Raw genomic sequence first — 19,826 nt, forward strand, 5'->3', positions numbered from 1 at the left:
GGTGAATTAAATCATGAATACTTTGGCATAGTTTAGTGACGGACTACTGGTGAAAAAGACAGATGTAAACTACAAATGTGTAGATAATTAAATCTCTGGTAGATGCCTGAGGGCCTCATTTTAAAAGATCAACAGTCAAACAGTCAATATACAGAGTGAACAAAATATCAGGAACATTTGCTCTTTATGTGACACAGGAAGTTGTATCTGGGTAAAATCTTCTCTCCGATGCCACTTTGATTTCACCTGTTCACACATTACACATCACTTAAGGTATAGAAGTCACAAATAAGCATAGAGTACCTTGCTGATATACGATATTAATATCACTGCTCGTTTATTTTTTAATTACACCTGATTTTCAGTGATTTCAGATCAGTCACAAGTACTAATGTTGTAGTAGGGGCAGACACTTCCAGGCAGACTCTGCCAAATAACAGTATGAGCCATTAAAAAAAAAATCAGTTCAACTTATCTTACAGGTAAATACTCCTCTGTTGAGACTGCTCCAGCCACGTGTTTGGGAATATTTAAAGCACAGTTCATGTTTAAACATCTAAAGCCATTTAAATATGTATTGCTGCCCAGGTCTGGTCCCAGGGAGACAGATAGAGAGTGTAGATAGAGAGAGACACGAGACGACTGGAGAGTCAGCAAGCTTCGCCATGGAAAGATGACAAGCTGCTGAACGTTTACTTGGCCTGTGGGAAGAATCCAAAAATATGAGATAAGACACTTATGAGAGGTTCTTTCACTTATTACATACCATGCACTGAAGTAGCAGTTTCAAGATGGTCAAAAAAAAAAGAACATACTTATGACTATGAGTTTTCCTCCATATGTAACGGCACTCCATCACTCCACATTGAGAACTGCCCAGTTATCTTTCTTGTCCTGATGATCACAAGAGGAGGAAATCTGTTTATCTCTCAGTTAACTGAGGTAATATGGAAATACCACGATAATCTCCCTCAAATCAAAACTCATAAGTCACATTGCTTACTTTTGGCTAAATACATTTTATCTAAGCACATTACATTATTGTATTAGGCATATATTGGATTGCTTTGACATATGTAATGTGGCCGTAAAGTAGCTTGTATCTGACCTCTGACATGACGGGCAGATTGTCATGAGGAAGGAGCCACATGGTTCGGTGGGCCTTGGATCTCTGTCTCTGCAGAAGCTTTCTCAGTAACCTCTTCACCTTCCGGTCTTTGGGGTCTGCACATTTCACCGCCTTCTTTGTGTAAAGACTATAAAAAGAAGACAATAATTATTACACGATGCAGGCTGGCAGTACAAGGATCTGCTGAACACAGAAGGACATAGAAAGAAATTTTAATCAGCTGGAAGCACAAGATTAGCAAAAGCAATGATTCAGCAAGAATGTGGAGGGCGACAAAGATGTCTGTCAGGTGAACCAAAGCCTCTGAGAGTTTGAGCTCAAAGGAATTGCAAAGTAGATTTGCTATAAGATGCTGGAAATAGAGTCAAATAAGGTTTTTTTCCCTGGTAGAAAGAAGTCAAACTGTGATCAAAAGTGTGAAAAGTTGAGGAAAAGAGGTTGGGAACCATTGAAATAGAGAGGACCAAAAGAAACCTTTGTATCTACTGTATAAGAATTCCATGTTTTTGTTAACTGGACCACATGAAAAAGCAAGCTCCTCATTCCCCAGCTACATCAGATTTCTCCGACCTGCTGGAAACAATAGGTATCACAATGCAGAATGGTTTACTTAACTAAACCCTGCTGTTCTGACTGACTGGCTGCGGCAGGGCTCAGCTGGCTCGGAAGGTATTTTCAGATGGCTTGTTATTCCCACATATTTCCTTTCTTACTTCCCTGGCAATTACAGCTCCGAGCCCTGCCATAACAACATGACCTGGAAAGATGACAATGCCTCTCAGCCCAGCTCTGCCCTCCTCTAACGAGAGGCATATTTTCCATGCCTGCAGATTGCTGTGTGCTCTTTAGCTCCAGGAGTGGATAGTTGAAATACTTGCATGATGGCTTGTATACTGCAGTCGGGCCCCTCTGTCTGCAACTCAAACCGCAACACTTCTTTGGTACGCACCTTGCCCTGGGAGTACAACATACAGCACTGGACATCCCTTTGCATCTGCACACCTTTACCTGGGAAAAAAACAGCCAAACACAGAAGAAAAAATAGCTAGAGAACATTAGAGAAGGCAAAACAAACTGGCAGACTTATAATGACGTTCCTTGGTGTCAAGCTCAATTAATTATGCTGACTTACTGCTTTCTATTTCACACCTCTGATTTGATTTTAGCTTTACTTTACCAGATCATTTCTCAAGTGATGACACAACATTGAAGCAACATCATGCCAGCCACAAAAGTTTCAAACAGTCTGCATTATTACACGTTATTACGAATAAGATTAACATTAGGCACAGGCACATTTTACATTCATATTTACTGCACAGAATCATGATTTTTGCAAACACAACATTCAGATGTTAGCACAGACTGAAACTGAGTATTTTGGCAGCTTTTGTAGGCAGCAAAATGTTATCTGTTCTGCAGAATGCGCACATGCCCTCTAGTTACATATACACACACACTCACATATGGACACGCATATACACACACAAGAATGTCCGAGGAATTACAATGGCATCCCATTGTGCTGCAAAACATACTACCACGGTAGTGAAATGAGAGACAGAGAAAGTGAGAGAAAAAGAGAAGGAGCGTGTGTTTGTGTGGAGGGTGTGCCATGATGCCTTTTCATCCAAAGCTAATGTGTAAACAAATTAAAGTGTGATGGAAGCAGCAGGAGCAGTAAGAGCTGTAAAATAGGACAGTGCCGTTTTGTTATGCCACAGATGATTTTGAATCCATCCTCAGGCACATCACCGCACTTCCAGCGCTTTTAACAAAATTTCAAAAAACAGACGAGGCGACAACCATCACACAGACTGAGCCCTGACACAGTTACTGTCTTTCTGTGTGAGTGTTGTGTGATTTCAGATGCTCGTCCTCCTGCGTTCTGCCTCTCTGTTTACATCCATGCCTCCCTCCCTGCTGCTGCTGCTGCTATCCCTCTTTCCCTCTTCTCTCCTTTTCTGTCTTCGCCATCGCTCTTTTTGCTACACTGTCCACCTGCAGGGTCCATGCAAGCCATGCAAGTCATGCAATACACACACACTTACACACACACACACACACACACACACACACACACACACAGTAAGTATGGTTGTGTCCTACCTTCCACAGATGCCAGGAGAATAACAGTCAGAGAGATAACAGTCAACATCTGCAGCATGAACATGATGAGGCTGGCAGAGAGGAGGAGAGGAGAGGAGGATAATCTACTCTGTCACCTCTCCCTCTATGGCTGCCTCTCTTATATTACTCCCTCCCTCTCTTTATACCTCCCTGCCCATCTCTCACTCACTGACTTCCACCACCTCTCTTTTTCTGTCTTACCGTCTTCCCCTCCCACCCTCTGTTTATCCATTTTCAGTCATTCTCACGCTCAGCTAAACTCCCTCCCTCATTCTCTTGTTCTTTCACACTCATCTCACCTCTCACTCGTTTCTCCTTTTCTTCCTCTTCACCCCGGATGCCAAGCCTAGTTTGTTTCATTTGTCTCATTAAATTCCTTCTTCACTCTGTCTCTTCTCTTGTCCTTATTGCATTTTTCCCTCCAGAGAAGATTTAATGGGGGAAATCGGCAAGGAATCACCCTGTAGCTTTCACATTACACATTTCACAAAGTATTTAAATAGCACAAACACAATCCATTTCCAAATGATATTGAATAAACCAAGGTTCACAGCTGTATGAGGAGTTGTGGAAACTCCTGAACTGGACAGTGGGCGAGTCTGACTTGTGGATCAGTCTTGCAGCAGAGTTATGTTGTTTGTAGGATTTCAGACAAAATGCCAAACACAGTTAGAAACCATGATAAGCTGAATTCATTAGCTTAACCCTCAGTAGTAACATGTATAAGTGGTTAAGAGTGCCTGTTGTAGATATGTAACATTATATTACAGTATGTGTTATTCTTGCACCATATAAAACTGAGCTCTTTTGTTGGTATTGACTCTGGAACTATCTCAGAGGAACCAGTCTTCCATTGGTTTCTTTGGCTTGTTCTTGATTTTATACCCCGTATTTAGTGAAGCGTAAACTTAATTGGCCATGTTTTATATGTTTTATTGTTTATTGCACAAAAAGTACTACACTGTATGAGTACATTTTGCTTGCATTTTGAATAACGTTAGCTCCTCATCTGCTAATTTTGGAAGTAGTGTTCCACAAGGTTCAGTCCTCGGCCTCTTGCTGTTTTCATTTTTCATACCCCCTCAAGTGCAGATGATGGTCAAGACAGTGTTTTCTTTCTACACTGACGCACTGATGTTTAATTTAATGCTTAATTTTAAACCCACAGCCTATTTTAAGGCATACATTGCAGGTCTCCAGTGATAAATGTCACAATTCTGTTTTCAAAGAAAGTAAAGACAAATATTACATTCTTTTGTTTAGCCCCACTAACCATGTCTCTAATTTACAGAATAATCTTGGAGGTCTGGCAGCCACTGTATTCTTGTGTTCTTGCTTTTGCTTCTTTTTTATGATTTGGCTCATGCCAATGCACAAATGTCACAAAGTAAATGTAATATATTTGTCCGACAAAGTGATTCAGATGTTTGAAAAATATGCCCTCGATATGTATTTGCAGCCTCTCCCTGTCTGCCCATAAATCGTAATAAAATTGTTACTTAGTTTCCATAACTGAACACCACAACAATAAGCTGGAAGCTCTATCTGAGAGTCAAGCATCCGCATCTATTACTTCAACAAAGAACAGCATCGGGACCTCATTATACTGAGAGAAACCAGAGAAATTGGTGTAGGCCTGCATCTGTTTCAGAAAGATATTCCTTTGAACCAACCTTGTGGTTGAGAAAACCAAAGTCAGACAATGTTGTAAACAACAACAATGTATAAAAATCGATCAACAGTCCTATTAGGTATAACATACGTGAATATTGCCACAATACATTGTGGACACATTACATTGACATATTATTTAACATACCTTCATAATTAATAACTATAATTGAGCTGTAATACTTAATGAGTAATACACAAATGAGTTGCTGTCTCCTGTAGTATTCGTCTGATACGCATGATGTGATCATACATTGACCACCCGGGGAGTTATCCCAGTGATGCTACTCTGTTCACACTTACTGTGCATGGGAACATTTTTGACTTGCATTGACTCTTTCATTGTGTTGCCTTTTGTTTGGAATAATGCTTTGGCCCATGTCCTTAAAGGGTGTTGTCACTGAAATCCCCCAAACTAATGGCTTATTCAAAGTAAACATTCAGATTTTTGTTGCAATAATCAACTGCAATGCCACCAAAATACAGTGGTGATGAATGGGATGTCATTTGTAGTGTTAAAAGCATCAAAAGAGTAATCAGTTCAGGCTGACAAGTTAAAAATCTTGTTTTTCACTTCCAGTGGTTTACCTTACTGCAGTGATGCAAAAATGTACTCCAGAACAGCGTGCTATAACTCCAGGCCACCTCATTTTGGGGTGGTCAGAAACTTTCACCTCAGATAAACCTCAGTCTTCAAAAAAAGTATTTTGAAAATAACTAAAATAAAGTATTTGGGGGGTCTTTTTATGCTTTAGTTAGAGGAACACACTAGAGTGATGGCAGCAAATGAGGGGAGACAGCACAATAACGTGCAACAAGGGTCCCTTGGCCCGACACAAACTGGGATAATTATGGTTTATGGCCACCTAAATCCCCAGACCATGTGTTCCCCCTAGAAATGTACAGTTTTTGGTGGTACCTGAGGTTATTTAGTTATATCTTGAAGGACACGTTACCACTTTGTCCAAATCTATGTATTTCCTCTTTGGATTCTAAGCTCCTGTAAGTCTTCTCAGAATGACAAGCAAACATTTGGGATTGTGTAAGATTGCATCATTAAATGTCAAAAACATGTAACATGTCTTGTGGCTGCATTTGATTCTGATCTACTGGGGCTGCTGTTGCAGGGTAGAGAAACTTGTATCTTCCCTTGAGTTATTCCTGTTGGATTGGCACCAAAGTCTGACATTTAGAGTCGATGGTTTAGATAACTAAAAAGGCTTCTGCAATAATTTTTTATTGTAGATATGCTGGAAACATCTGACAGGGAGCCACATTATTTATGTGGGCCTGTTATCTGCAAGGAGAACTAAGATACATCGCCAAACAGAGACACAAGAACGCAATGTACATCACTAATAGTTGACTTACAAAACTGTCCCACTAAAACCACTGGGGTGGTTCCATTAGAGAAGGTGGAAAACTACTATAAAAGTGTTACCACGGTTGAAAATATATTAATAAGCTTACAAATTAAAACAACACATCACGCCTCATTAGCCTAAATGCTTTGGACATACTGGACTCTGAAAATATCAAAAGTAGACAAATGTCTAGTACATTGGCAGAGTAATACTGTAACCATGAGTCACCTCTCAGGCAAGGATATGTTGCTTTAGTCAATAATGTGGGACATGCCGTGGACACATTTTGTAAGCGTAGATGAATATGGGCCTGTCTAAGTTCCTGTAATTAAAACGATCTTAACATTGAACAAATTATCCTTTGGCTCCTAAATATTCAGACAATACGGCAACAATATGTCCCTTGTGGGCATACAAATCCGAACTCTGGATGTGAAAATATGCAGTCTGTGCACTGAGGGGTGAGGTTGGGGTAAAAATGTGCATATACATGTGTGCGTTGGGGGTGGAGTTAGCTGTTCAAGAAATTGACCCAAGAAATCAGGTTGGAATGTCAGCTGCAAAAACATACCTTCCTCATGACTACAGGTCAGCTTGTGAGCCAGATACATTTCTTGCATATCTTTTCAGCCATTAAAATATCTCCTATCAAGGTGTACGTACTCGCAAACATGTGTGCAATCAAAAATCAAACCAATAGCAGTGAATAGTTTGCCTCTTTTGAAGGAGTGGAGAGCCTGAGATGTATGGAGGGATAGTATGGCCTCTTGGAGACGTTGGAGGGCAAAAGATTGTCTCTCTCTCATTCTCAGCAAGAAAAGTCATTCTGATTTATTTTTCTGGTTTATTTGAATAAACTAGACTGTAAAAACAAAAAAGCCGCAGGATCAAGGTTTATTCTCTCAGCAAGCCGTTTTTCCATCAATGTAATGGAGGACCATCGGGCCAGCCAGCCCCAGTCTTATTGTTCATGTCCTGCTCTGGATAAGGGGAGGATCTACATTTTCTTTTCACATGAGATTACCTTAATGGAATGTCTTTATTGACTGTGGAAATAAAATGATGTCCAATCCTTCAACATGTGATTATATTTTATTAGAAAAGAGTACTTTATGTTCCCCTGTGCCAGTCAGGCATTCCTCTGCAGGGAGTTAACTGGTGTTCTTCTGGAACCAAACATCTGTGCTTCTCACAGCTCTGTTTCATTACTGCTCGAAACACTAAACCCAGAAAATCAGCTTAAACACACTCAGGCATTTATTTTGAAAATCCCCACTGCAAAAACTCAAGGGGTCTTGACTGTGCCTAGAGTGTGAAACTGAACACTGTGGATGTGTTTAACAAATGCTGCCAGGAAGAACAACACACATCTCAGGTCTAGAGAGAATCAGATACATTCCTAATGCAAACTCAAAGCTCTATGTGATTTTCTCAGTGTCATACAAGTCACCGTGTTGAGTAAGAAATGTACCACTGGCTTGTATCACACGGATTGCGTGTTCAAAATGTAAAATGGAATATTCAACAAAACTGACATATTTACATTTTGATCACTTTTCCAAGAGATTTAGTGTTTTCAGAATTGATGTCAAATACAGAAATCATCCCAACCAACAGTTTTCTGTGTTTCAAAATAGAGCCTAGCTGATATTGGCCAGGCTGACATTAGCTTATCACATACACATCAGTATTAGCAAATATGTCAGTTGATGACCAATAACAATAGCAATAAAGAAATGCCAAAGATTTCTTGCAGTCCTTTGGTGTCACCGTTACATAGTTTTTCCACCAGTGAGCACCCACTACATTGTATTTCACATTTCCATAATGTCCCTCTCAGCATTATTAGTGTTATTGGTGTCACAATATTTTAATAACCAAATTTAAGGGATCCTAATCAAATATTTTTATATTATGTTTAAGTTAAAAAAGAAGTGTCAGCTGATTTACTGTCATCTGACTTTTTAATTCTATAACATCACATGCAAACTACATTATAACAATACAGGCCTCATTGGTCGGGCTCTGAGTTTCTCCAACCAGGACTGTAAAATCTTTCAGGGACCTACCTTTGATGAACGCAAATAAGGAAAGATCAAAAGGGACATAAAACTTGTATAAATTATATACAAAATTAATCATTTTTAAAAAAACTATATTGAAGGGTAAAGGAATAGCTCATTTATTTTTTTCTGAGGCATATCTTTCCCTTTCTCACGTGTTTGTGTCCATGTCTTTTGGTCCATTGGATTAATCAGGCAGACAAATTAAGTTAATACAAGTGGGTAACAGCAACATGCCTGCATTAAGAAGACCAAGATTAAAATACACGAGTGGTCCCTGAAATGATGAAACAAAAAAACAGAAATAATAATAATAAAACAAAAACTGGAGTTTACTGCCATGTTTCCTACAATAAAATCAATTTAACTCAGCAAATCCAGTCGGTTAAGATTACATCCCATAATCTTTGGTATTGCGAAGCCTTCCCTTAAATGTGTCAACAAGGGCGGTACCCTGGACAGCTCCCACATCCCTGGAGGTCCCAGGATCAGCACCTTGGACAGAGGTCTTTGACACACTTGAGTGCAAAAAGGATCCAGCTGAGCTGCAGAGGAAGACACGATGACCTCACGCAGAACAACGCAGTGTCCCAACTGTGAGTGTGAGCGCCGCTTTCATCTGTTTTACAAACATCTCAGCTGCACTTTCTGAAGGTGCGTTATTGAGCAGGTGCATAATTTTGTGCCTCTAGTAAAGATTGCTGCTAGTTTTAACGGTTACTGACAACCAAATGATGCTGTGCTGTCATCAACCCTTGATGATGGTTAATGGGATCTCGTGAGCAGGAGAAGCTACTTGTTAGTTCAGTGAGCTGTATGATGGCGTCTTTCCTGAGAAAGCTTGATTCACTCTATTGCTTTTCATGTCTTCTGATGATCTGATAAAAAAAAAAAAAAGGTCTATTGCACTTCCTGTTCAATTAAACAGCAGATTACTAGGGTGAGCTGAGGCATTTAAATGGCAATAAAAAATTATAACTATGTGCTGGAGCTTGGGAGGTGCTGACCACGAAGCAAAGGTCAAAAGGGCTGCACACGTTTTAGTCCAGATGAGAGCACAAGGAGACATGTAGACCTCCAGCTACTCAGAGTTTCATGATGATCAACACCAGCCCAGAGCTCTGAGGAAATGTCAGGTGTAAACACTAACACTAAAAAAAGTGTACAATTTGTTTTTATACAAATATATAATTTATTCCTGTAGCTTTAATAGTGCAATTGACTAACTCTTGAAACAGAAGCCACTTGATTGTTTTAAACTATTTTTGATGTTTTTTTGGACCCATTTTTGTGTAAAGTAAGAAAACGAGTAATAAAAACAGTTATTGGCAGAAACAGTAAAAATATTTAAGCAAAACCGTCACAATAAATAAGGTTCATTGTAAAAGTGTGGAGATCAACCAAGGTGTTTGATTCCCAGCCTGAATTAGTGCATCCCTGCCTATAAGACTGTGTAACTAATTGCTTTCTTTGTGTTTAATATAATAGCACATATCTGAGTACTTTTGCAAACGTGGACAATCTCATGCCCTCATAAACTTGTATTTTGATACCGTTTACAGACAGAATGACATTATTTGTCTTGCTAATTGCAGATTTACTAGTAATTCAGGGTGTGACAAACCGATGAAGATGGACTGTTTAATTCTGATAGAAACTGTTGGTTTTTTTTAAACTTAAATTTATTTCATTGTACAGCTGTATTTCACAAATATTTACAAAAAATGTACACATTTCCACCAATATCTTCAAAGTTAAGTATGAAAAATCTTGAGAGTTTGACTTTAGAAAAGTACCACAAAGGTTATCACAACAAATTGTGTCTCTGTAATGGAAAGTTTCTTGGGTGGTTGCAGATATTCAGTGTTCTTGTCTCCTGAAGCAGTGTTTAATCTAGTGTGCCTACAGAGAAAATAAAAGAGAATCAATGTGGTTAATAAAGTCTCTATTACATGTGCACACATCTGCATGAGCATGTTGTATGTTACGTTGTTGATAATTTTATTTTACACACGTGGGAGATCTATTCAAGCAGTTATTGGTGAATGTAGCCACTGTAAATTCATAACAAGACCTTAAAGCTCTTTTTATGTCATGACTTACCTTCAAGAAATGCAAATTCATCTATGGCCTCTATTGCGTTGTCTGGATAGACACAAGAGAACAGAAGAGAAATGGGAGATATAAAAGTCTGGTTAACAAACTTTAGATTTCTATACAGCTGTGCTATCAAACATAAATGTGTCAACATACAAGTGAACGTGTTAACCAGGGCCGCAACACAAACCAAAAATCAGCAACACATCAGCTTTAGTGAGATATAATTTCTGTTTTCACACAATTTAAACAGTCACAATTCCAAGTCCATCAGTGGACCAACAACAACACTGTAAGCTCATTTAAAAGCCTGCTGACTGTAAATATTTGCAAACCGCATGCAGCATTTCTTCAAAGCACTCACCTAAGTCTTTCCTTTGCAAAGTTTTCCTCTTCCCTTGCTGGGCGTACACCAGGGCATCTTTGGCAATCATCTCAACAAACAACTCCTGGAGCAAAGAAATGCATTGATATTTCACTTAATACTAAAAGAATATCTGAAACGACTGAAACACTGATATATCAACAACAATTCTCTCTTCAGCTGGTTCACCTTCCTATATTCACTGTGCCACAGTTTTCTCTTTACCTTAAAAGAGAAAGTTAGGAACCCCCACATGCTGCTGGCATCCAGCATATGGAGCTCCTTAAATAGAGTTTATTTTCTTTGTAGTTAATGATCTCCAGATTTCTATTTTTAAATTTACTTTAAGTCTTTGCAAGCTCATATATGGTATAAGACAAAATGCTGCTGTATTTAATGGTAACACACATTAAATTATGCGAGAGGAGAAAAACTCTGTGACAGTGTGACAGGTTATAAAGCATTTTGGTGGTTACAGGTGCTGTGAGAGATTTGGGCCCTCGCTGATTTATAGTTTACAGTAAACTTGGCTCAGCATTGGCTTGTTACTGAGATGAGACATGTGGCAGGTTATCAGATCATAGACACCCACGTGTCTTTACTGACTAGCTTTTAGTTTAGCTAGTTTTTACCGTGGCTTTAGCGATGATAAACACTGACTCCTGGCTGGCCAGTGACACGTCTGGGTCGGTCTTCATGAGCGCCTTGATGCGGGCTAGCGGGAGTTTGGACAGCCGGCTGTGGGTCATGGCGGCGGCGGCTGGGCCTGTTTGCTGCTGGCTGCTCTCCTCCTCCGCCTCGGCCCCGCGGCTCTCCTCCTCGCTCCCACATCGGTCAGGGTCGTGCTCCGTGGGGGTGACAGGTGTAGCTACCGTTGCTGCCATTCTCTGGGTTTTTACACAAACGTTATATTTACAATAAAAACACAAACATACAAATCACAACCGGTTACTAGCTACATGTCAAAGATGACAACAACACGAGCAACAGCGCGCCAGCATGCTCTTCCGGCCTTTGGGCGAGAGGCCTGCGCTGATTCGTCAGACAGTCACCCTGAGGTCCCGCCTCTTCCTCTCCCGCCAACAAATCCTCGTCAGTGATTGGACAGATTGTGAAGCAAGGCCTGGCTATTGGCTGGAGCAAAACGCCAATCAAAACAAGCTGCCTCCGATCTTAATGCTTTAATGAGACTGAGGAGAACTAAGTTGCATGATACTTTGAAAACGATGCAGTTATATATATATATATATATATATATATAGATGCATTTGCAAATTCTATAAACAGAAAAAACTAAATAAATCTTCACTTTCTTAAACCTTATTGGCCATTTGGGGGTAGCAGAAACAAGCTGTAAACACAAAACTACCATGTCCTCATCCTATAAATTTGATATGGCAAACTGTTGCTTATTTACATATCTAGCTGAGGTGAAGCAACATTAGCATTTCAGATTGTTTTGGCAACCCAACAAAGAAAGCCCAATATCCACTCTACTTTAAGCTCTGTTTTGGCCACCACCAACCTCAGAGAGAAATGCTAAAGCTAAAACTCTGGCTGGTTCCATATAAAATATTGATTATAACAGCTTTAATGATATTCAGCCATAATCCAGCTCTTTACTGAATGTAAAAACCTCCTTGAATTCCCCTTAAACGTATTGTTTATGTGTAATGATTTAATTCCTTGGCAATATACGTTATGTAATTGTATTTTGAGCGTATGATTGTCTTCAAGTGGGGATTTGCTGCTAAAAGGAAAAATATATTCAAATCAACCATTTAAGAAAGGTATCAAAAATATATCTTTAGACACGTGAGTAAAGCTTGGTAACAATTAATTTATTGCATAAATGTCACACATACCCAAAAGCCTACATACATAATTATTAATAATTATAATGCAGTTGTTCAGTATCAAAACTAATATGAGGTGTGATTAGTTTATTCTTTAAAAGTGTTTATGCAGCATTTCCATTGTTGTAAGTATATGTCAATGAGCAGTGCACTAATACACTGAGTTAATAGGATTGTAGGAGTGATTTAGCCCTCCGAGGCTCCATTCACACGTTCAGTCACAGTCAGGTGTGACAGCCTGAGGAACAGACATGAAGGACCCGCATCTCCCAGGTAAATGCATGCACTTTGTATACTTTTATAATATTTGTGTTCATTCGGTTTGAGTCCTGTATTCTTTAAAATTTTTACTTTCTAATAAAACACTTTAAGGTGTAATTAGTGGCTTCATTAGTTGTTAATAAATTATTTACTCGTGATTTATAGATCAGTTATAGGCCATTAAAAAGGCTAACTTTGACTACCAAGTCACTAATAAATCCTTTTGCTTGTGTTTGTCCTCTCATATGACACGTGCTTTGTCTGTTTATCTATTTGATGCATTAGTAAGATGGATTATTTTAAACCTCCTATTAATAACTTATTAAGACCTTGGTTGCTTATTAGAAAGTGAAAAGCCCATATTGGTATGAATTTGTGGCGTACCAATATTTACTGCATAGGTGCCAAAAAGAAAGGATAAACACAAGTGAAAGGTATTTTTCATGACCTGGTTACTGTAAACCTCTTTCTTTTAATGGCTTACATGACGTGAAATATTTATTAACAATCAATAAAGTCAATACATAATTACTATACTCACTGCTTATAAACTCTTTACAATTTTTATTATTTTTAACCTCTTTAAACTACAGAAATGCTGTGGGGCTGCTGAATGTACATCAATGTTTATCCATAAATTGTCCATAGTGTACATGAAAAGGTAGCAACGAAGTTGTATAAAAAGCAATTATACAGAGCTTTTGAATGATTAGTAATTAAATCCTAACATCAAGTAACAATTGAATGCAATTCCACCTCTACCCAAGATAATTACCTACATTACATTACATGTTACATTTGTTCCATTGGGAGGGCAATTCTATTTATTTAGCATATTTCATTGCAGGCAAATTCTAAGTGCTTTATATCAAAATGTGTACAGCAACAAGTAATATGTACGGAAAAGACAAGAATAGAATGTAAAACAAGACAATGCAGCAGTAGCAAAAGAGTAAGACATAAGTTTATAATAATTTACCAGTTTCATTTTATATTATGTGAGCAGATCCACTAATAATAGAAACGTGTAATCCTGGCCAAAGGCAAATTGACTGGACCCACTAATACAGTATCTAAAATAAGCGAGTAATCCTGGCCACTTTGAGTACTGAGCGTACCGCAGGCTAAATTTAAACCACAGTGACCAGGAGGAAGAACATTACTATTACACTGTAAATTTACAAGAGTGAAATGTCAATTATCATATATTATATATCTATATATTATATATACATATATTAATGAGCATTGGATACTTTGTTTACCTTATTAACCGTCTCATGTGCTGTCATTTGTAGAAGTTATATGTGCACTGTAAAATACCCACGCACAGCTAAAGTCCTGACGGATGAACTATCTGACATCTGACCGTTGTGCTGAAACCTTAATAAAAAGTTTCCTGTGAAAACAAACAAAACTGTGTATAAGCTTTAAAAAGTCCAAATATGTCCTTGTTTTTGCAAATAATGAATACTTTGGCAAGTTTTTAAAAGAAATATGCTGAGACTTGAAAACTGGATCCAAAAAATCTGACTTGTGTTCCCAGAACAGAAAGCTAACAGGAAAGGTCACCACATCCTGCTTTTGTCCATCATTAAAAATGAAAGCATACATGTTTAAATTGATTGAACATAGTCCAAAAATATATCAGTATTTGCCAGACCTCTAAAGCTGATAAGATACTTGTCACAACAGCGACGGCACAAAGGTGCAATATTTGTCTTTGTTAAAGGAGAGCTCCCTCTCTATCCTGGATAGTTTACACCTTATTTCTAAAACAAAAGATTGGTTGATGTTAATTAACTCAATTCAAATTAATTTAAAATGTACACAATCAGTTACTATTTGCCTCTATCTTGTACACGATAAACATCATTTTCATTAACAAACACCAGAAACTCATAAACTAGACACAAACTTAGATGCAGTTTTAAAGAGGCCAGAAGTTACCACATAGAGGACAAATTCAGATGACATGGAGGTCAATCTCATTAGCAGTGTTCAGTACACGGAGTAGTCACACTACTTGTCTGCACATTGGCTTCTGTAAGACTTCAACGGACCAATACAAAAATAACCTAAGAGGGTTAGCTGTGCTGTTTAATTTTGTTATGTGGAACGGGGTCAATAGGCTCCTTTGACACAATGGTGCTGACTTATTTTTACAGGCCTCTGCAAAGAAACCCATGTGTCTGTTCTGCTTTCTAATTCTTTCTTGTTTCTTAAAACTTTCTTGAATTTCTTTTCAAGCCACCAAAACATGCATGTGGTCAAAGCAGAAAATGAGCAAAAAATCCAAAGATGAGGCTCAAAAGTTGGAAAAGATAACCAGGCCCCTGGCCTCTGCTGCCGTTAGTGCCGCCCCGCCGCTGACCGAAGCAGAGAGAATGAGGCAGTCACCGTTTGAGAGGGTCGTCTACGACATGGCCCACGATGAGAAGATCGTCAACGACCTGATGCTTGGCCGAAGAATTGGCTTCTACGAGCTGCGTGGAGAGATAGGCCAGGGAAATTTCTCTACGGTCAGGTTGGGCATCCACGCCTTGACAAAAGGTCAGAGTCGTTTATGTTGTTTTTATCCCATTTATTCATTAATTTCTCATGTTTTCTTTGGCATCCGGTTGAATCTTTGCTCACCTTTACAATGACAAAGCCGCAGAGCACTGCAAACCCAGCTGTGTAAACCATTTTGAGTTCCCAAAGACAGACAAAAAATGGTAGAAATAATGAAAAACTGAAAGAGAAAGCCTATTCTTTACCTGTTCGTGCCTGTGTAATTATGGTTCAATATCACAGAGACTAACATAGTCTTTTTAAAAGTGAAATCCAAAGAGGTAACCTTTCAGAGAAGACCAGGAGGACTGGAACAGCAACCATTTTATTCTTAGCTTGTGCTTGTCAATCAATGCTTAAATCTTGAGATAATGAATCTTTTATCCAGCATGAAGCACATTCCCTCCTGTCCAGTCTGGGTAGCTGCACTTTAGCTTTTCAGTTATGTACAGTTTGACTCAGGGGGGATATTGTACATGAATAATATTGTTGGTTTGTGAATACTGCCCATGTAGACTGGTCCCCTGAATAAGCCTTTTCGGATCAACCCAGATATTCTCTGACCCCTGCAGTGCATTTATTTTGAAAATTACGCTCAGGTTGAGCTGTTGGGGGTTCTTGGTTCTTTGCCACATTTTTGTCATACCTCGAAATAATGCTGCAACAATCTTCCAATTAAATTAGATGCCAAAAGTACATTCCTTTGGCCCTCTCATGAACAAATGGCATCCATCTCCAAGCTTTCTCATGTGTTTAAATCTTTTAAGTATGTCTCTATCCTTATTATGACCTTTCACCTTGTTAGACCCTCTCTAAATCCGTCACTAACATCCAAGCCTCCCCTCGATCTTCTTTCTCAGAGAGAGTAGCTATTAAAGTCCTGGACAAGCTGCGTCTGGACAAGAGGAGCCAACAGTTGACTTCCTCTGAGATCAGCTGCATGGAGAAGCTGTGCCACCCAAACATAGTGCGACTTTATGAAGTGCTGGAGACCAGCAGGAGGCTGTATCTGGTGATGGAGTACGGCAGCGGTGGAGATCTGTTCTCCCGAATCACCACCAGGGGGAAGCTCAACGACCTGGAAACCAAGTTGGTCTTCGCACAGGTCCTCTCTGCTGTTAAACACATGGTGAGCTTCAGTGTCAGCCTTCACCATCATCCACTGCAGTCTGTGCCTCATTAACAGGGACGTTTCTGGATAAGTCAAAGCTAATAAGAACTTAATTTGTTATAGAGTGTATTTTTTTTAAAGGCTCAAGCCATGTTAATTTAAAGTACATTTAGATGCAAACATTTGCTGGTATTCAGTGACCAGTAGAGACAGGACAAGAAATATTAGGTCATGAGTTCCTCAGTCAGCTTTAATCCAGGGGTGTTGTGAATGCTGATATTGTTTTTACAATACACATATTATCATATACAAATTCAGTGTTTCACTCCATCTTGAAATCTGATCAACTAAATATGCGTGTGATCCTTCATTAAAAAAACACACTCAAAGAATGTGACACATGGAAAGAGGACAAATTATATAAGGACATACATGGTCAGTGGACAGTGAATCACAGTATATCAGAGTAGTTTGTTGTCAGCCTGTGGTCTCACACACAAACTCTCAAAGTAACTGTAGGATTATGTTATAGTTAAGATTACAAACTTTTTTCCAACTCCCTATACTCAGCATAATTAATTCGCCAAAAAAGAGACAAAACCACAATAAACCAAATTAAAGATGAATTTAACTGACTAAGATTAATCAAGAAGTACACAGATCCCTTACTTATGTAAAAAAGGATTTGTTGACTCATCTTGGCTCAAGTCAAGTTACCCTGTTGCTTTAACTGAGTTAAGTTATGTCAACATAAAGTGTCAAGTTTATTACACTTAAATTAGTTGATTTAACATGAGTCAGTAAAAGCAACAATTATTATTATTTATATTATTATTATTATTATTTATGTAATGCTATTTGTATAGTGCTTTAAAGGGTTTCAATATGTCACTAATCCAGTCAGAACAATGACAAGATATAACATAGATAAAGAAAAAAGTCATAATTGTTTTGGATTGTTACAGTGGGGCAAAAAAGTATTTAGTCAGCCACCAATTGTGCAAGTTCTCCCACTTAAAAAGATGAGAGAGGCCTGTAATTTTCATCATAGGTACACTTCAACTATAAAAAAAAAAATCCAGAAAATCACATTGGCTGATTTTTAAAGAATATATTTGCAAATTATGGTGGAAAATAAGTATTTGGTCAATAAGAAAAGTTCATTTCAATACTTTGTTATATATCCTTGGTTGGCAATGACAGAGGTCAAACGTTTTCTGTAAGTCTTCACAAGGTTTTCACACACTGTTGCTGGTATTTTGGCCCATTCCTCCATGCAGATCTCCTCTAGAGCAGTGATGTTTTGGGGCTGTCGCTGGGCAACACGGACTTTCAACTCCCTCTTACCTCCCTAATACTTTTTTGCCCCACTGTAACACTTGCTTCCCCTAAGAGAAAATATAAAATACCTACTGAGATTTTTGTGTTATTTCAGCATGACAACAACATAATCCACAGAGACCTGAAGGCAGAGAACGTCTTCTACACCACCAGCTACTGCATCAAGGTTGGAGATTTCGGCTTTAGCACAAGTATCGGCCCGAATGAGCTCCTCACCAATTTCTGTGGCTCACCACCCTACGCTGCTCCCGAACTGTTTAAGGATAAATGCTACATTGGACGCTATTCAGACACCTGGGCTTTAGGTATTCTCTTGTACTTCATGGTGACGGCCACTATGCCATTTTACGGAGACAGCCTGGGGAGGCTGAAGCGCTGCATCCTTCAGGGGGCCTACAGCATCCCTACTTACGTGCCAGATCCATGCCAGCTTGTCATTAAGGGCATGTTACGGCCCGTGCCTGTCGATCGCTCCTCTCTCACACAGATTATAAACAGTGCTTGGCTGAAGGGGATTGAGTACCCTCAACCATATGTCTTGCTGCCCCTGACCCCAGCCCACTTTGCCCAGGCCAACCAGAACCTGTGTGTGGAGGAGCAGGGGGTGAAGGATTTGCTGTCAGATCTGGGTATTGTGACTGTCCATTTCCAAAACAATCCCTGCTCGGACTCTAGGAGCCCGCTCACTGGGACCTACCGGATCCTTCTCCATCGGGTCCAGAAGAGGAGGTCGGTGGAGGCCGTCGGTTATTCAGCGATTCACCCAGACGAGTATAGCGATCAGAAGAATTGGTCTGTAGCAGCTGTGGCAAAACACACTCCCTCAGCTGTCTGTGTCTTATTGTAATGAGAAATTTCTGAATGGATTAGCTTTAGTTGTTGCTACTCAGGCACTTTATCACATACACATGAACCCATTTGCTTGCTTACATTCCCGCAGTCACTTCAGTTTCCGTAATCTGTGGGGTTAAGTTGGATGTTGACAGGTATCCAGTTTGTGTTGTGCAATACTGGACCAAAATGCAGACACATGGGGGCTGAGGTTGGAGTCAAAGGGTTCTTCATTGTGTAAGTCAATTATAGTTTTTAGATTGGGGCACTTAAGAGAAGTAATTAGCTATGGCTTTCTGTTCTGACCAACCACAAGATTACTGACGCAAGACATTCATCAGTCGCTGTTTGGCTATCAGCATCTTCTAATCCCTCTTAGTCAGTGCATAAATCTACTGACTGTACTCCAAGGCCACAGGTAATCCTAATAAGGGAGACACTGAGGACATGCTTAGTCCAACAGAAATTAAACCCGAGATTCTGGGGGGGAAAAAGACACGTCCTGGGGAAAGATTACAGGCATAGTACAAAATTAAGGCCAGAACAAAATAAATTACGGAACCAGTCTACAGATGTCTTAAATGATTTTTTTATAGACAAAAACGGATGCCTAAAATGCCTTCATTAAAAGGTAATATTTATTAAAAATGTGTGGAAATATTATGCATATTTTATGATTGTCACAAAAGTCCGGAGTTTATGTTTTGCACAATTTCAATATTATTTTGTTAATATCTATGTTAAGTATTGTGCTAATGCTTGCTTTAGTTTTAAGGCAATTCTTTCATAACCGCTTCATGGATGCTAGTCTGAACTTCACGTCACTGTATCAATAATCGTAGCAATGGCCAGAATTCATTAATCAAAATAAAAGTATTTTCAAACAATCAATTTGAACTGTTTCCTCTCAATCGCCTCATCTCTCCTTCCAGCAGGATGCACATTATTATTGGCTAATCTTTTTCTTCTGCATCCATGGCTCCAGCCAAGAAGTGTTTACACAGAAATGTCTACTTGGATGTTAAATGACTGCTCCCCTGAAAAAACTTTGCAGG

At 39.1% G+C, this 19,826-nt stretch overlaps 3 protein-coding genes across 3 annotated transcripts; 1 reads left to right on the top strand and 2 right to left on the bottom strand.

The window, feature by feature from the left end:
* Positions 1-308: 308 nt before the first annotated feature.
* ccl44 (chemokine (C-C motif) ligand 44) lies at positions 309-3,431 on the bottom strand. The gene is made up of 5 exons (XM_070832448.1): positions 3,239-3,431; positions 2,008-2,137; positions 1,109-1,256; positions 816-894; positions 309-701 (listed from the first exon to the last, which is right to left on the bottom strand). Exons 1-4 carry the CDS (start codon positions 3,300-3,302, stop codon positions 856-858), a joined length of 381 nt encoding a protein of 126 aa, XP_070688549.1. The 5' UTR covers positions 3,303-3,431; the 3' UTR covers positions 309-701; positions 816-855.
* Positions 3,432-10,051: 6,620 nt separating this feature from the next.
* pole4 (polymerase (DNA-directed), epsilon 4, accessory subunit) lies at positions 10,052-11,820 on the bottom strand. Its single transcript, XM_070832641.1, has 4 exons — positions 11,451-11,820; positions 10,819-10,903; positions 10,461-10,502; positions 10,052-10,259 (listed from the first exon to the last, which is right to left on the bottom strand). Exons 1-4 carry the CDS (start codon positions 11,700-11,702, stop codon positions 10,246-10,248), a joined length of 393 nt encoding a protein of 130 aa, XP_070688742.1. The 5' UTR covers positions 11,703-11,820; the 3' UTR covers positions 10,052-10,245.
* Positions 11,821-12,925: 1,105 nt separating this feature from the next.
* LOC139203101 (serine/threonine-protein kinase NIM1) lies at positions 12,926-18,787 on the top strand. Its single transcript, XM_070832767.1, has 4 exons — positions 12,926-12,947; positions 15,186-15,488; positions 16,349-16,617; positions 18,035-18,787. Exons 1-4 carry the CDS (start codon positions 12,926-12,928, stop codon positions 18,785-18,787), a joined length of 1,347 nt encoding a protein of 448 aa, XP_070688868.1.
* The last annotated feature ends 1,039 nt before the right edge of the window (positions 18,788-19,826 follow it).

Source organism: Pempheris klunzingeri, chromosome 6, assembly GCF_042242105.1.
Source record: "Pempheris klunzingeri isolate RE-2024b chromosome 6, fPemKlu1.hap1, whole genome shotgun sequence".
Lineage (NCBI taxonomy): Eukaryota > Metazoa > Chordata > Actinopteri > Acropomatiformes > Pempheridae > Pempheris > Pempheris klunzingeri.

Excerpts from the sequence above, each read along its gene's own strand:
- ccl44 (XM_070832448.1), bottom strand. The coding sequence starts at position 3,302 with ATGTTCATGCTGCAGATGTTGACTGTTATCTCTCTGACTGTTATTCTC. Across the intron at positions 2,138-3,238 it reads TCTCCTGGCATCTGTGGAAG|GTAAAGGTGTGCAGATGCAA; the intron begins GTAGGACACAAC and ends TTTTTTTCCCAG. Across the intron at positions 1,257-2,007 it reads TGCAGTATACAAGCCATCAT|TCTTTACACAAAGAAGGCGG; the intron begins GCAAGTATTTCA and ends TTCTTTTTATAG.
- pole4 (XM_070832641.1), bottom strand. The coding sequence starts at position 11,702 with ATGGCAGCAACGGTAGCTACACCTGTCACCCCCACGGAGCACGACCCT. Across the intron at positions 10,904-11,450 it reads TTATCATCGCTAAAGCCACG|GAGTTGTTTGTTGAGATGAT; the intron begins GTAAAAACTAGC and ends TCTTTGCTCCAG. Across the intron at positions 10,503-10,818 it reads TTTGCAAAGGAAAGACTTAG|ACAACGCAATAGAGGCCATA; the intron begins GTGAGTGCTTTG and ends GTGTCTATCCAG.
- LOC139203101 (XM_070832767.1), top strand. The coding sequence starts at position 12,926 with ATGAAGGACCCGCATCTCCCAG. Across the intron at positions 15,489-16,348 it reads CATCCACGCCTTGACAAAAG|AGAGAGTAGCTATTAAAGTC; the intron begins GTCAGAGTCGTT and ends CTTCTTTCTCAG. Across the intron at positions 16,618-18,034 it reads TCTCTGCTGTTAAACACATG|CATGACAACAACATAATCCA; the intron begins GTGAGCTTCAGT and ends GTGTTATTTCAG.